The 13,344-nt window shown below is 49.1% G+C and overlaps 1 protein-coding gene across 1 annotated transcript in view; it reads right to left on the bottom strand.

Moving 5' to 3' along the window:
- The window catches only part of LRIG1 (leucine rich repeats and immunoglobulin like domains 1), a 90,988-nt gene extending 81,965 nt beyond the window's left edge, over positions 1 to 9,023 (bottom strand). The window contains exon 1 of the mRNA XM_061455808.1: positions 8,541 to 9,023. Within this exon, the coding sequence (XP_061311792.1) occupies positions 8,541 to 8,722 (182 nt within the window). The 5' untranslated portion in view covers positions 8,723 to 9,023. The remainder of the gene's footprint in view (positions 1 to 8,540) is intronic.
- Between the last annotated feature and the right edge of the window lie 4,321 nt (positions 9,024 to 13,344).

Here is a 13,344-nt window from a genome sequence, read left to right as displayed (position 1 = left end):
TAAGAGGTTTACAACCAACTCTCACAAAAGCTTCCAAATCACACACTATATCTTATTTACTGATTTAATGCAGAATGTGTGCCCTACTCCAGGTGTTTGAAAGCCAGGAATTCTGACTTAGACTTGTTTAAGGGGGAAGAAAGGAGGAACAGAGTTGTTTATAAACTAACAGACAGGAACAGCACAAAAATATGCTTAGCAAAGGAAAAGTGGAAAGTATTATGACACCTTTCAAAATAAAACATCATATGGTTTGTTTAAATCTCCTGAAACAGAAGAAATTACCCCATTCTGCCAAAGCAAATGAAATACAACTGTGGACGTGACTCTGAGCCCCGGCTCAGGAGACAAGAGGTTTATGGCAAATTACAGGGATAGACAGCATGGGATGCTCTCCTGGCTCACCAGCAAGGCCAGACCACCTCGTGTGAGCAGTACAGGCATTTCTGCACTGCCCATGCCATTGCCAGATGAAGTAAGTGGGTATGAGAGAAGGGGAATGTCCAGGTGCCACTCAGATGATCAAAAGATACCTCCTCACCCTCTGCAAATGACAGGGAGGACACTACTGGCATGGGCCATGCACATTCCCTGCCATACTCCCCATCCCCATATCCCCCCAGGGCTGCAAAGGAGGAAATCCCATGGCTCCATGCACCTTCCGGCTCCAACTCAAACCAACCTCCTGGTGCTGGGTAAAGAGCCAAATTCAGGTTATTTGCTCACAGGCTGGGCTGCTGCAGCAACAGCCCATGCTGCTGGAGGATATTTATTTAGGTCTGTGCTAAAGGAAGGCTTCTGGTGCCTTTTCACAGCTCAAGAACGGATGGACTGCAGCTGAACAAGATACAGCAGAAAGCAAGCAAAGGCTGCTGAGGGCTGCTCCCCAGGCAGCGGTGGTGCAGAGCTAGCTCCAGCCTCCCCCCGCATGCAGCAGAGGAAGGAGAGGCACCAATGTTTGGACAACTGGAACACATTTAGGGGGTGATTTTTCACAGGGCCTCCAGCCAGGCTGTTTCCTACAATAGCCATTTTATTACCCATGATAGAACACACAGACCAACAGCCCCCCCATCCATGAGGTCTCCCACCACCTCACTTCTATAGGGATATCACCCACATGTCCCACCAACTGGGCACCTCCAGCATCGCATCCTTCACATGAGAAGAAGACAGTGCCCAGGAAACCTGCTATCTCCATCAGATTATCTCCCACTAAGCCCTGGACACATTCAGTCCAGCACCTTCAACCCCAGTACCCATCTGGACCAGTGATCAAACAGAACTAGCCAAGTGCCACGCACAACGCAAGCACCAGCCCGCTGGCCAGCCGGCAGTTCTGACAAGTATGTTTTAGATGATAGATAGCATAAAAACCTGTGTTTATATTGGCACACAGCAGGCTAAAACAGGCTTTAAGTGCAGTTATAAAACAGCCCAGTCTACGCTGGCTAGGCAAAATGTGTTTTGAACTCACGGGGCAGTAGCTGGAGGTTCATTAGTAGCTGGTGCTGGTAGATTCTCCAGGGAGCATAAGCATTCACAGCACTGAAAGACAATGGGGTCTCACCCTGGAACATGCCCACCCCAAAAGCACAGGCTTTGGGTAACCAGGGAGAGGCACATAGGTGGAGAGGATGAATCTATGTCCCTGTGTGTGGGGAAGCAGGAAACAGCACAGTCCCAACTTTGCATCTCTCAGTTCCTTCTTGCACCAGAGGGCTTGTCCTATCTTTCTGCAGGGAGCAAGAAACCTGCCAGCTGGAGGAGGTGCTCCACGAAAAAAGCATCTTAATTCAAGATTTCACAGCCAAATTATCACTGAACTCAGGGGATGCTTTCTAACCCAAAAGGATTAATCTAAAATCAGGTGCTTTCAATAGAAGGGCTCTGATACTTCTGCTGAAATCCATGCAAAGCCACCATAAAACACAGAACTGCCACAAGTGCATATAACCATCCTGCCTGCACATCCAGCACGGTTCACATTAAAAACTAGGCAGATGGCTCCAGTTTGAGACCCATCCTTCAATTCCTACTCAAACCAAAAATACAACCACGTAGAAGTGAGCCACGCTCCTGGAACTGGATGCCACACGTCATCAGGTCTTGATGTGATGCGAGGTGCTCCCAAAATAGCAGGGCCAGCTCCTAGACTTCTCCAAAATTATATGGTTGTGGCTTGAGAGACAACACGCTGAAAATATAATGAGAGAGCATAACCTACTACATGTGTTGTGGTCCTGCTCTGAAGCTGGAAGAGGCCAGGGTTGAAGGACTCCAGGACTTGGTTAACTATTAATGGATGACTCAGCTGTAACAGTAATGGGTATTTCGTGTTGTGCATTAGCACAACGGCATCCTGGTCCTTGACTTGGGCCCCTGTGCACAGCAGGGAGAAAACCCAGCTTTGTAGCACGTCACTTAATAGCTGGACACACCAGGAAACAGGTAAGAGGGTTTATTCACCCTCTGTTTCTTCCTGCAGCCTCACACTCTGCTCCTTCCTTCACAGGCCACTGACAACTAGCAAGGGACCTCAGGAGAGCACCAGTGGGTGCCCAAGCTTGCACCAAACCACAATCCAGCCCAAGGGGCTGTGTTTATTCACTATTACTCAAAGCCATCCTTATGTTAATCCGCTCCCCTCACCCTGAAGGAGGTGCTAATTCCTGCCCAGTCCTGGTCCTGCAGAGCTGATGAACCTGGAGCCTGGATTCTCTGCAGATGGCTCTTCCCAGCAGCATTAGCCTAAATTATCTCTGCTCCATTCATCCACATGACCCCATCCAGCTCAGCATTGCAAAACAAGGGAGTCACACTGGGTGATTAGGTTAGCAGCACAAAATGATTATGTTAAAAGCTGATGAGCTGAGCTAACTCAATCCAAGGTGTCTCCAGGGGCAGCCAATGTGATCAATTAAAAGCCCTGTAGCCCTAACAGAGATCCTGGGCGCAGACAATACTGCCAGGGACAATACACAAGTTCTTATCAGAGCTGGCCACTGAGGAATGAAAGCCATCATCCCATTTCACAGCTACTCAAACTTCAAGACACAACTTTAATCCCTCTTCGGGGGATCAAAGCAATCAGAACCCAAAGGCAGGCACTGCTTAGGCATGGCCAGGTCCTCAGCAATTCCCAGCTGCTCTTTAGAGCCAGTGGGAGCTGTATTTACATGTATATTCATGAGCCCAGCGGGACCATGGAGTCAGGAGTTTCTCCATCACCTGGGGAGCACCTCAACGTGAAGCCACCCTGAACCCTTCCAGCACACTCTGTTATAGACGTATACAAAGGAGAATCCCTCTTGGAATTCCCTGCACCAGGAGGGGCTCAAACCAACTAAACCCCACCCCAAAGTGCTGCTGCATCTACCTAAATCCCCACCGGAGACAAGACTTCAGCACCAGTTTAAGCAGGGAAGTGAAATCTCACCCATGCTCAAGAAAGCATTTAAGTACCTCAAGTGCTTTATTGAAGCGCCTGGGCTCCCAAACAGATCAGTTTACCACCTCTAGCCTCTCAATGCCAGCAATCAACCTCACATTCACTCTTTAAACTCCAAGTAGGAACTCCTGCAAAGCTCAGCCACCCCAAGCCTCGCAGCCACACAACTGCAAAGCAGTTTGCACTGGCAAAGAAAAGAAATACTAAGCTGTATCTAACAGAAATGTTTGATTTTCCTATAGAACAATTGATGGTGTGTTCGATTCCTGGGCTGCCTACTGAGATGCTAGTTCCCCTGCCCTGGGAATTTTCGCTCTCCTGCTCCTCCTCCCCCAGCTCCCAGACCATCCATTCTCCCCTTTTCAAACTGCACCCATTGTAAATGGCACTGAATATTAACACAGCCCATTGAGCACTTGCTTCTTTTGTATGGGACCCCTGCGTTTCAAATTGCAGTCACTGCAGAGAGGAAAAGCCTCGAAGTGATTAAATGCCATGAAGTTTCTCAAAAGGAGAGAAGAATATGCAGAGGCTGAGGGGGTCCTAGAACCTTTCACTTGAAGCCAGGAGCTTCTGCAAGAGCCAGAAAAGCTTCTTGGTAGGGACATTTTACCGCATTCAGGCTTCATTATGAATCTCACATGTATTTCCAGCGCTAGTCTGATTGAGATAATTTCTGCCCCAGCTGTGGCTCAGTCAGGAATTAAGATGAGCAACTCAAGACAGCAATTGCAAAGGGCTTGCTGTTAACGGCTGTCCTCCAGTTTAAGCACTAATAAATATCACTGCATGCTGAGGGTAATCAGCAAATCCACAGACACATGCTCACATAGGAAGGGTGCAAGCACACGCATTTATCTGTGCTTAAGCAGCAGGCCTGGAGAGGCACTGCTTTGCAATGACAGGCTTTGCTGTTACCCCACCAGGGCCAGGCACACAGCAGATGGAGACCTTCCAAAGCAGCCCACTTCTGAGGACGATGCTCCAGGAAGCACCAAACCCAAGCGTATCACAAGCTGAACAGGACTGCTTTCACAAGCCCCACCATCGCCCATCAACATCGGGCAGGAAACCTTCCCTGGACCACCACCCAGGAGGGAGCCGCTGCTTTACATTCCCTTTCCCCAGGAGGAGGGAGGGGGACCAGCCACCTGCAGCCATCCCCATCGGGCTCTCCCAAGCCCCCCAGGCAGGCAGCACACGGTGAGGGCTCTGCAGCTGCATGAGCCCAGGGTGACGATTACTTAATCTTTGTTCCATTATTTCAGCAGGGCTGGAAGCAAGGCATGCAGGGGAGGAACTGCCAGCAGCATTCCCCCCTCCCAGCGCTGTCAGCAGGACCGTCCCCCCGCAGCCTGCTCTTCCAGCATCTGCAGAGGCACAGCAGTTACTCCACAGACAGAGCAACTATGTCCACCTCCATAGAGCACCATGCACGCAGGCAGTGGTACAGCAAGCTCTGCAGAGCCCCATTCCACCAAGCAAGCAAAGAAGCTACGCTTATGCGAGAACAGATCAGAGACCTGGCACACTAAAAGCCCAGTTTAGCAAGAAATTTAAGTTAACAGGCAACTTTGAGCAGTTTCATTGCCTTTGACAAAATCTTTGTGTACGCTTGAGCACAGCAAGAATCTGTTCCCGACTCCTAGTTCAAATGTGCTTCCACGCTCTAAAACCACTGACAGGCACCCACAGGATTCTCAGAAGCATCCACTTTGCCCACTCTCTGCATACAACAGCAGCACCATATAATGGCCAATATTCACAGAACTGCCTCGGGACAGCTTATCCATATAACCAAACCCCAGAGGATCCCCAGGAAACAAAAAGCAGTGCCCAGCCCTGTTCTACCCCAGGCACTCGAGGACTCTGCCTTGTTTCCAGACATGCCAGGCACACATTGATCCATAGGCAGAAGGGTCCATGCAACAGATGCCCAGTATCCCTGAAAATTCCCTCTAGTCATTTGGGTCAGAAACACACAGCACATGTTTAAAATTAACAACTTCTACTACTCCAGGATACACCAGCAATGAATCAGCTACCCAACTGCACTTCCACAGCCCCAAAGCCTTCTCATCATTAGTCTGTACATAAAATACTATGGCTCCATCACTAAAAAGGAAGAAAAAACCCTCTCACATACACGATGCCTGGAAGCAATGCCTCTTCTATCACTCCTCAAAAATTAAGAGGCATGGAGAGACAGGGTGCAGGGGATGTCCCAATTCACCAACACTGCTGGATCCCTGCATCTGGCTTGTCCAGGCACAAAGTGCTTTGTACTTAAGCTCAGCTCTAAGGTTTACACCATGTATTACACGCTAATGTAAAGACAAATTTCAGACAAACACAAAGCATCTCCAGCATCTTCAAAGTGAGATACTCCAAAGGAGTCCTGCACAGCAACTGCCCTGCAGAGCTGGATTCTCCCGGCATTCCCAGACGGACCAGGGACTTTTCACAGCAGGATAAGGACAGTATGGGGCACGCTGGAGTTTTGGAACGTGCTCTACTTATAACACGCTCAGCCAGCAAGTCCCACACACTTCAACTGGCACACAGTATTGAGCTGCCTAACATCTGTGCACACTGCATTAACTGTGAGCAACCACAGCACTCCAGCCCTTCTGTGCATCAGTTATGTCTTCTGCAAGCTAGGGAGAAGAATTACAACTGCAAGCTCTGCTGCCAATAGAGAAATAACAATAGTTTCCAAAGATCCCAATGCTTTTCCTCAGCACTCATAGTCCTGTTGACAAAATACACGGCTGTTCGGAGCCCTCCCCAAGGCACCCAGCCACATTTCTAACCCTACAAACAAAAGCTTTATCTCCAACACACTGAAAACTGACCCCAAGCACTGCTTCAGCTCTTCATTAGGAATAAGAGATAAACTGCTAAGAAGGGGTTTTTCAATAGCACTTTAATGAAGTTAAAGCACAGCTACTGAAATCAGGAATTATCTTGTCTCTTATTAGTGATCGAACATGCCCAAGCTTATCATCCCAGGGGGAGACACAGCCTGCCCAGAAGTGATGGGATAAGGGACATGCAGCCCAGACATCACCCATCTCACCCTTCTTTATGGCCATGGGACCTGCACCCGCAACCTGTGCTCCTCCATCAACCCAGGGCCACCATGAACCTTCATGTTTCCCTTCTGTTTCTTTAAAAGGGCATGTTGCACGGAGATAACTTTACTCCAGCACATGGTGCTTTTATAGAGGACATTAAACAACTCCTAAAACAATAGGTTAGCAATTCTCTGCACCAAAGTTTAGCATTTATGATCCTATCAAGCATGAAAAACATGTTTCAACTTTGTGCCCCTAAACTGAAATAAGCAATTCAAGTGATTTTTAGCAATTAGAAACAATATTACTTTAAAAACAAAAGCATCTGCAATAGCTTAAATGCCTGCTTTTGCTTACTAGTTATGGAGAAGGAAAAACACCCTATTTTTACATTATCACCTATGAAAACTATCACAAATTGCCACTTTAACTAATATTTTGTTAGTTTAGAATTCAAAGTTACCAACCATATTCTGTCCAAGTGGCTCAAGCTCAACACCCCACAGGTGCATAGCAGCAGATTCATACGTGCTATTACTTCACCAATAAAATTTAAACTGAACTCGCAACACTCAGAAATCTGTTCCATATGAAAGAGACACTCCTGGGTATTAGCACTCCCAAAAAACCCACAAGAAGTAATTTCTTCAGGCTGGGCTATTAACGCATTTCTCTGCATGAACAGAGATACACAGTCCTATTTTAAGAGGTCCACGGGAATGCTGGAATTATGCTAAGAAGGCTAAAAACTTCCTCCAAAATGTGCCCAAAGGCTGAAGGAAGGCTCCTTCAGAGCACACAGCAACAGGTGAATGGGATGAGTCAGGATTTTAACAGCAGCCACACGTTCCTCTCAGTAGACACCTGATAATTTCATGTACAACAAGGCATTCCTGCAGCCAAAAGTGAATAGTACTGGGAGAACCTGACAAACCTCTAATAATTCTTCTTAATAAGGAGCTGGATTATCTCCAGCAACACTTCAGTGACCGTTCTCTCTCTGGCAGAGCTGAAGAGTATCTATTACAACCAGGAGTTTTATGGATTCAATAATCTATAAATCTGTTCAGACAGCAGAAGGGCCCAGCAACAGAAGCACCAAAAAGTCGTTTTCCCATCTCCCTTTCTGGATCCCTATTTCCCCGAAGTTAGCTATGAGTTGGACACTTACTTTTACAAGTTTATGAGCACACAGACACAGCCCTCCTGCACTGTCACTGTTGAATGAATTAAGCTGTCAAAGCTGAGCACACTTCCACCCCCCGATCTCCTGTGCTTCAAGTGCCTGATGCTGCGCTATGGATCCCAGGTCAGAGCAGTGGTCACACAACCGGAGCGTTACCCGATGCGCGTTAAGAGAAACGGCAACCGCGCTGTCCTGTACTGGGGCAGGTACCTGAACACTTTCAAACACGCTTCTAGGGAATAAAAGCATCGTACTAACCACCAGGTGCTGGGCTATAAGCTCAACTGCCATCCCGACATACGATACACCGCAGGTTAATAACTTCCATAGACAAGCGCCAAGGGAATCACAGCTCCGATTGGAAAACAGCGCCGGGTTTTTCTTGAGACACCCAAAGCCTACAGCTGTTTCTGCTCACGGCCGCTGCCTCCCCGGCTCTCACACCTCACCAGCTGGGAGCTCCAGAGCAGGGAGAGCCGAGCGCTGCAGTCCGCGTTCGGGTGCCAAGCCGGGTGGTCGAGCAGTGACCAGCCGCTATCTCCGCTGACCGACAGATCAGCCTCCCTCCAGCTATTCCTCCTCCGCGACACCCAACAGAGGGGCCGGAGAGCAGAGCTGGGCCGAGAGCCCCGAGCACGGTACCGCCGGCCGCTCTGCCTCCATCCCCGCCGCCGTGGGACACCGGATCACGACATAAGTTTCGCACCTCCCAAACAGCAAATCTCAGCTTTGCGGCCGTTCTGTTCAGCTTTGCCTGTTTGTCTCCCAAGCTCTTCGGTGCTGCCCGAAGCCCCCATTCACCTCCCCGGTCCCCGCCGGTACTCACACGTGCCGCGGCCAGCGGGGCAGGTCCCGGGGCACGGCGGGCAGCGCCAGCCCCCCGCAGCTCAGCAGCTCCCCGCCGCAGGCGCAGCCGGAGGGGCAGTCAGCGGCGGCCGAGCCCAGCAGCGAGCCCAGCAGCAGCAGCAGCGCCGCCGCCCCGCCGCCCGCCCGTGACGGCACCGCCATTTTGTATCCGGCACCGGAGAAGGTCCGAGGCGGGAGAAGGCGGCAGCAGCGGCCCCGGCGCGGAGCGCAGCGGTAACGCCGCGGGGCCCCGTAACCGCTCAGCGCCGTTCCGCCGCCCGCACCATCGCCTCGGCCGGCGGCGGCGTGGGGCGCTCACGGCACCGGCATCCACCCGCCGGCGAGCGGGCGGGCGGGCTCCGCCGGGCGGGTCGGGTCCGCGTCCCCGAAGCGCCTCCTCCTCCTTCACGCCGCACAGCTCCGGCCCCGCGGCCGCTGGAGCTCCGTGTCCTCGGTGCGCTCCCCGGGGCTGAGGGCCGCTGCCGCCGCGCCGCTCCCCTAGCGCTGCCGTGCCGCTGCCCGCCCCGCCGCTCCCTGCCCGGCCCGAGCGCCGCTCGCCGCGGACCCACGTTGGCGACACCGCAACATGTAGCCGCGCCGCCCCCTGCGCGCTCGCCCATTGGTTGGCAGGCGGCCTCCGGCGGGCCCGCGCCCGCTGCCATTGGTCAGAAGGGGCCCCCGGGCTGTCAATCACAGGCGCTAAATCCCGCCCCTCTTTCCCACTCCAGGTGTGAACGGGGGCGAACACCTCCTCCCCTTTCGCCCCCCCCTCCGCGCTACCCCTCTTAAAGGGGCCGCGTCCTCTTTAACCCATCCCAGCTCTGCCGCGGGGAAAGCGATTTAAACCTCTCCCTCCTGCAGATGCAGATGACCTGCTGCAAGACGAGAGTACACCGCGATGTGCCCTTCTCCAGAACCCAAACGTGTCCTCCCACACACACCTGTCGCAGGAGTGGATTAATTATCCACGCGTGTTTCAGACTAAAGTGGTGAGGTTTGTTTCCCAAACCTACTCCTGTTTTTGAAAGCCCAGCAAACAGCAGATGCAAGGAAGCAAGCAGTCCAGCACGGGTCGAAGCATGACTCATTAGATAGCTGCAGCAAGATCATTACGGGCAAAATTAATGTTAGAGCATTGATACACTCTAAAGACTGAATTTAGACCTTAGTGGACAGCATCCAACTGGCTTTGGTCAAGTTTGGATGTGGTCCACATAGCATTTAGGGAGGAAGCTCTTGGTGGGCTCAGTGAGGCGACAGCGGGGTTTAACCCCTAAGGCATCAGCCTAACTTTACACTGGGAATTATATGCAAAGAAGGGGTGTGATATTTTAGGGAGAGAAAGACACAGCCTGATCCTGCTTCAACTACCTTTGATTAGGTTTCTGTCCTTCTGCTGCAGTTCTCTCCCTGGTGCAGGGCCAGAGCAGTATTCCCTTTTGGTAACAGGATGGGACATTGCACCACAATGATCATGCTGCTCATCCTCCAAGAATCGCGTATCTTCATATAAAATTGCATGCACAAAGGGAATCACGCTCAGGTTTGTTTGGTGGTACGGAAGCTGCACAAACATACTGCCTCCTGAAAGGCAGCAAACCTGGGTTGGTGTCATCTGCAGAACAGGGCACACCAGCTGAATAAGAATCTGGGTCTGATGTTAAAGACATTAAAACTATGTCTTTAGTTCTTCCATGTCAGAAACACAAAGCACTTTCATGGAGCAGATTTCTCTTGCCCAGTAGGGCAAATAAAAAACTTTTGGTTCTTTCCTGGCATTTCCAAATTTGACAACCGAACTTTTAAATTAATTTTAGTAATTAAACATATTTTAATTATTCTTGTGCCCCACGACCTCAAACCGCACTGATTTCATCTCACCCATTCAGTGGAGGACACTCGCCTTGCACCACACAATTGCCATTACAGTGCCTATGCCCAAAGACCCTGCCCTGTGACAAGGGTGAGAAGCTGGCCATTTGGTTTCCCATAGAGAGAGACCTGAAAGCCTTAGATAACCTTTATAAAACAGAAATCTAGAAGCAGCTCTCCTAGAAATTGGGCTGTGCACTGGAAACAATTGAATGAGGGCAGTTGCTAGGAAATAAGACTTTCTCCCTCCTATCTGAGTCAATCCTTTTGCTAGGGAGAAGTTTGTGTACAGCATGGAGGATGTTTCTTCCTCAAACCTCATTAAACCTAATTAAGTAGCTTACAAAAGTATTTATGAAAACAAATTTTAGAGTGGCAAAGGCATGCCAACAAGGAAGATATTTCTAATTCTGCCGGTGTCTTTTTGTGGATTTGGAGATGGTTCAGAAGTGCACACTTGGAAGGTAATTGCTGACAGCATGCAGAATCCATCAAGCTATAATTAACACTCTACTATTATTCTAATTGCCTCACTCAAGCTCCTGTGTTTTTTAATTGTAGAGCAATTTGCCAATAGAGAATTTAATTGCAATACGCATTTCATGCATTTTGGGACAAAGTACCATTATTTCCACTTCAGCAAAGATTCTCCTCGGTTTTTAATGCTTTATTCTTTTCTAGGATTAATTTTTTTTCCTTTTTGCCCAATAAAGGGATTTGATTGCAACCTCTTGTGAAATTAGTAATGATATAACACACAGGAGTGCCTGGAGGCTTCAGTTTGGATCACGACTATTAAGCTAGGAGCTGTACATACATGTAGCAAGACACAGCCCTGAGGAGCTTGAAATCTAAACAGAGAAGACAAACCGAGGCGAGAACAGAAGAGTTATCCCTGTCTTACAGCGGGGGAACTGGAGCCCCAGTGGCTCACCTTAGGTGACCCTGCGTACCTGGGGTGCAGCCAGGATTCACACGAGCCCCAAGCACAGGGCACCCTTCGTCTTTAACATCTCATTATTTTCTGTCTCCTGGCTCCTGCAGAAAGTATATCTCTGTAATTTGATTGCAAGCTAGAGGTTCCAAATAACTTCCAACCTAGGTGGTTTTGGATGGATCTCCAGTCAATTTCCATGGAGTCCTTGGATTTCAGAACAAGTCCCAGCACTGAACAGGAGTCCTAGTGAGGCTGCAGAGCACCCCAGAAGATGTGACACACTGGATGGAAAATCATAGTTGTAAGGGATGTATTTGACTTCTCCAGGGGCAGGCTGAAGATTGGAGGCAGTGCAACAGGAAAGGATGAGGATGTGCCTTAGCTTATGTTGACCACCTTTGCATTTGACAATCTTCCTTTGCTTCAGCTTGCTGCTTCTATCTGAAGGGCCACAAATCTCCTTGTAACAATATTTATCTTCTTCTCATAACAGTCATTACACTTTTGACCCAACACTGATAGCACTGAGACATGCAAGATGTCTGATACTCATGGTCACAATTCCTTATACTGTCATCCTGGTGCACTGATGTGTCAATCCATATTGTGATAATGACAAATGCTCAGAAAGGTTAGAGGGTGTGTTGTAGGGACAGTATACAAGATCACAGTGATTATTCAGCACCGCAACAGCCACATTTGTATATAGCTAACAGTGGTCTTTAGGATTAGACGCTCAAGGCAAGCTGCATGGCTTGGCTTCCAGCATCCAAGTTGCAAGAGATGGTTTCTCTGGTATGACCAGATCAACCAAAGCATCAGCATTCCAGAGATTTATTAGTTGATCTGGTTACACCAGATCTGCAAGGACAATTTTATGGCATCTTGCCACCCAAAGCCGGTCTTTGTATGTCTTGGATCCCGATCCTGCTCCACAGAGCTCATTTTGTTGGAACAACCTGCAAGATGTATGACGTGATCCGAAAGTGCCTACCAGCAACAACTAACGATAACATCGCTTCTCACTGTGATAATGGGTGAAGCCAATTCAGCTTTGCGGGAGGCAGCATATGACAGTGAGAATTAAAGGAAGAGATGATCACATCAAGCTTCAATACAGGGTCACTCACAGTGCTGACATGAAAGTTTAGCTTGGGCTCAGACTCTTCAGAGTTTGCCTTGCAATGACACATAAGCCTTCTCTCTTAAAATTAGAGAGTGATGCTTGAACCCTGTCCTGCAGGAACGTAGAGTCTTTGATCAAGCCCAGATCATGCTTCATAATTGTGAAAGTTCACTCAAGTAGCTGCTGTCATTTCTTTTTTCACAGGCAAGGAGTCAAATTGCTTTCCCAGCCTGGGACGGGCACAGGCAGCTAGCAAAAGATGGTGCAAATTGCTAGATCCAATTAACTAAATCCATGTTCTGTCACAACACTGCCACCTCTGATCCTTCTGTTTTTCCCTCCCAAAAGACTTGTTTTAAAACTCTGGTATAAACATATGTGTATTTATGTCATCCTTTTAAAAGCAGACTATCAGAAAAGCATGACAGTCATTTATGGTCAACAGAAAAGGGGAGAGCAAGTGGCTGTTAGCACTAGAATATCACCTGCCATTTGGATGGGCAAAATGCATGATAAGAGAGAAGGTTTGAAGGTAAACCTGTAGTACCTGCGTAATTGAGTGTAAGCCTGGAGCTTACACTCAATTGCTTAAAAACATGTTGTTGTAGACAAGGCCATGGACTAATTCAAGAGTAGGAAGAAAGCTGGTAGACCTGAAGTCTGAATGCTGTCTGCTTGGATCACACATTTCTGCATGACATTACACTCCCCTAGCCATGCTGGAGATCCAAAATCCAGAAGTTTCCCCAAGCCCAGGTTGATATTTGGCCCCATGTAGGAGCTGGCAGGTATTAGGGTTTGCTCTTCAGATCTCGGCTTGGAATCAGATCTGTGACAAGCTTCCGACAA

Source organism: Pezoporus flaviventris, unplaced genomic scaffold (genome assembly GCF_033815535.1).
Source record: "Pezoporus flaviventris isolate CSIRO_AGI_PZ_B2104156 unplaced genomic scaffold, CSIRO_AGI_Pfla_v1 ptg000021l, whole genome shotgun sequence".
Classification (NCBI taxonomy): domain Eukaryota; kingdom Metazoa; phylum Chordata; class Aves; order Psittaciformes; family Psittacidae; genus Pezoporus; species Pezoporus flaviventris.
This window is presented reverse-complemented; position numbering and strand designations above follow the sequence as displayed.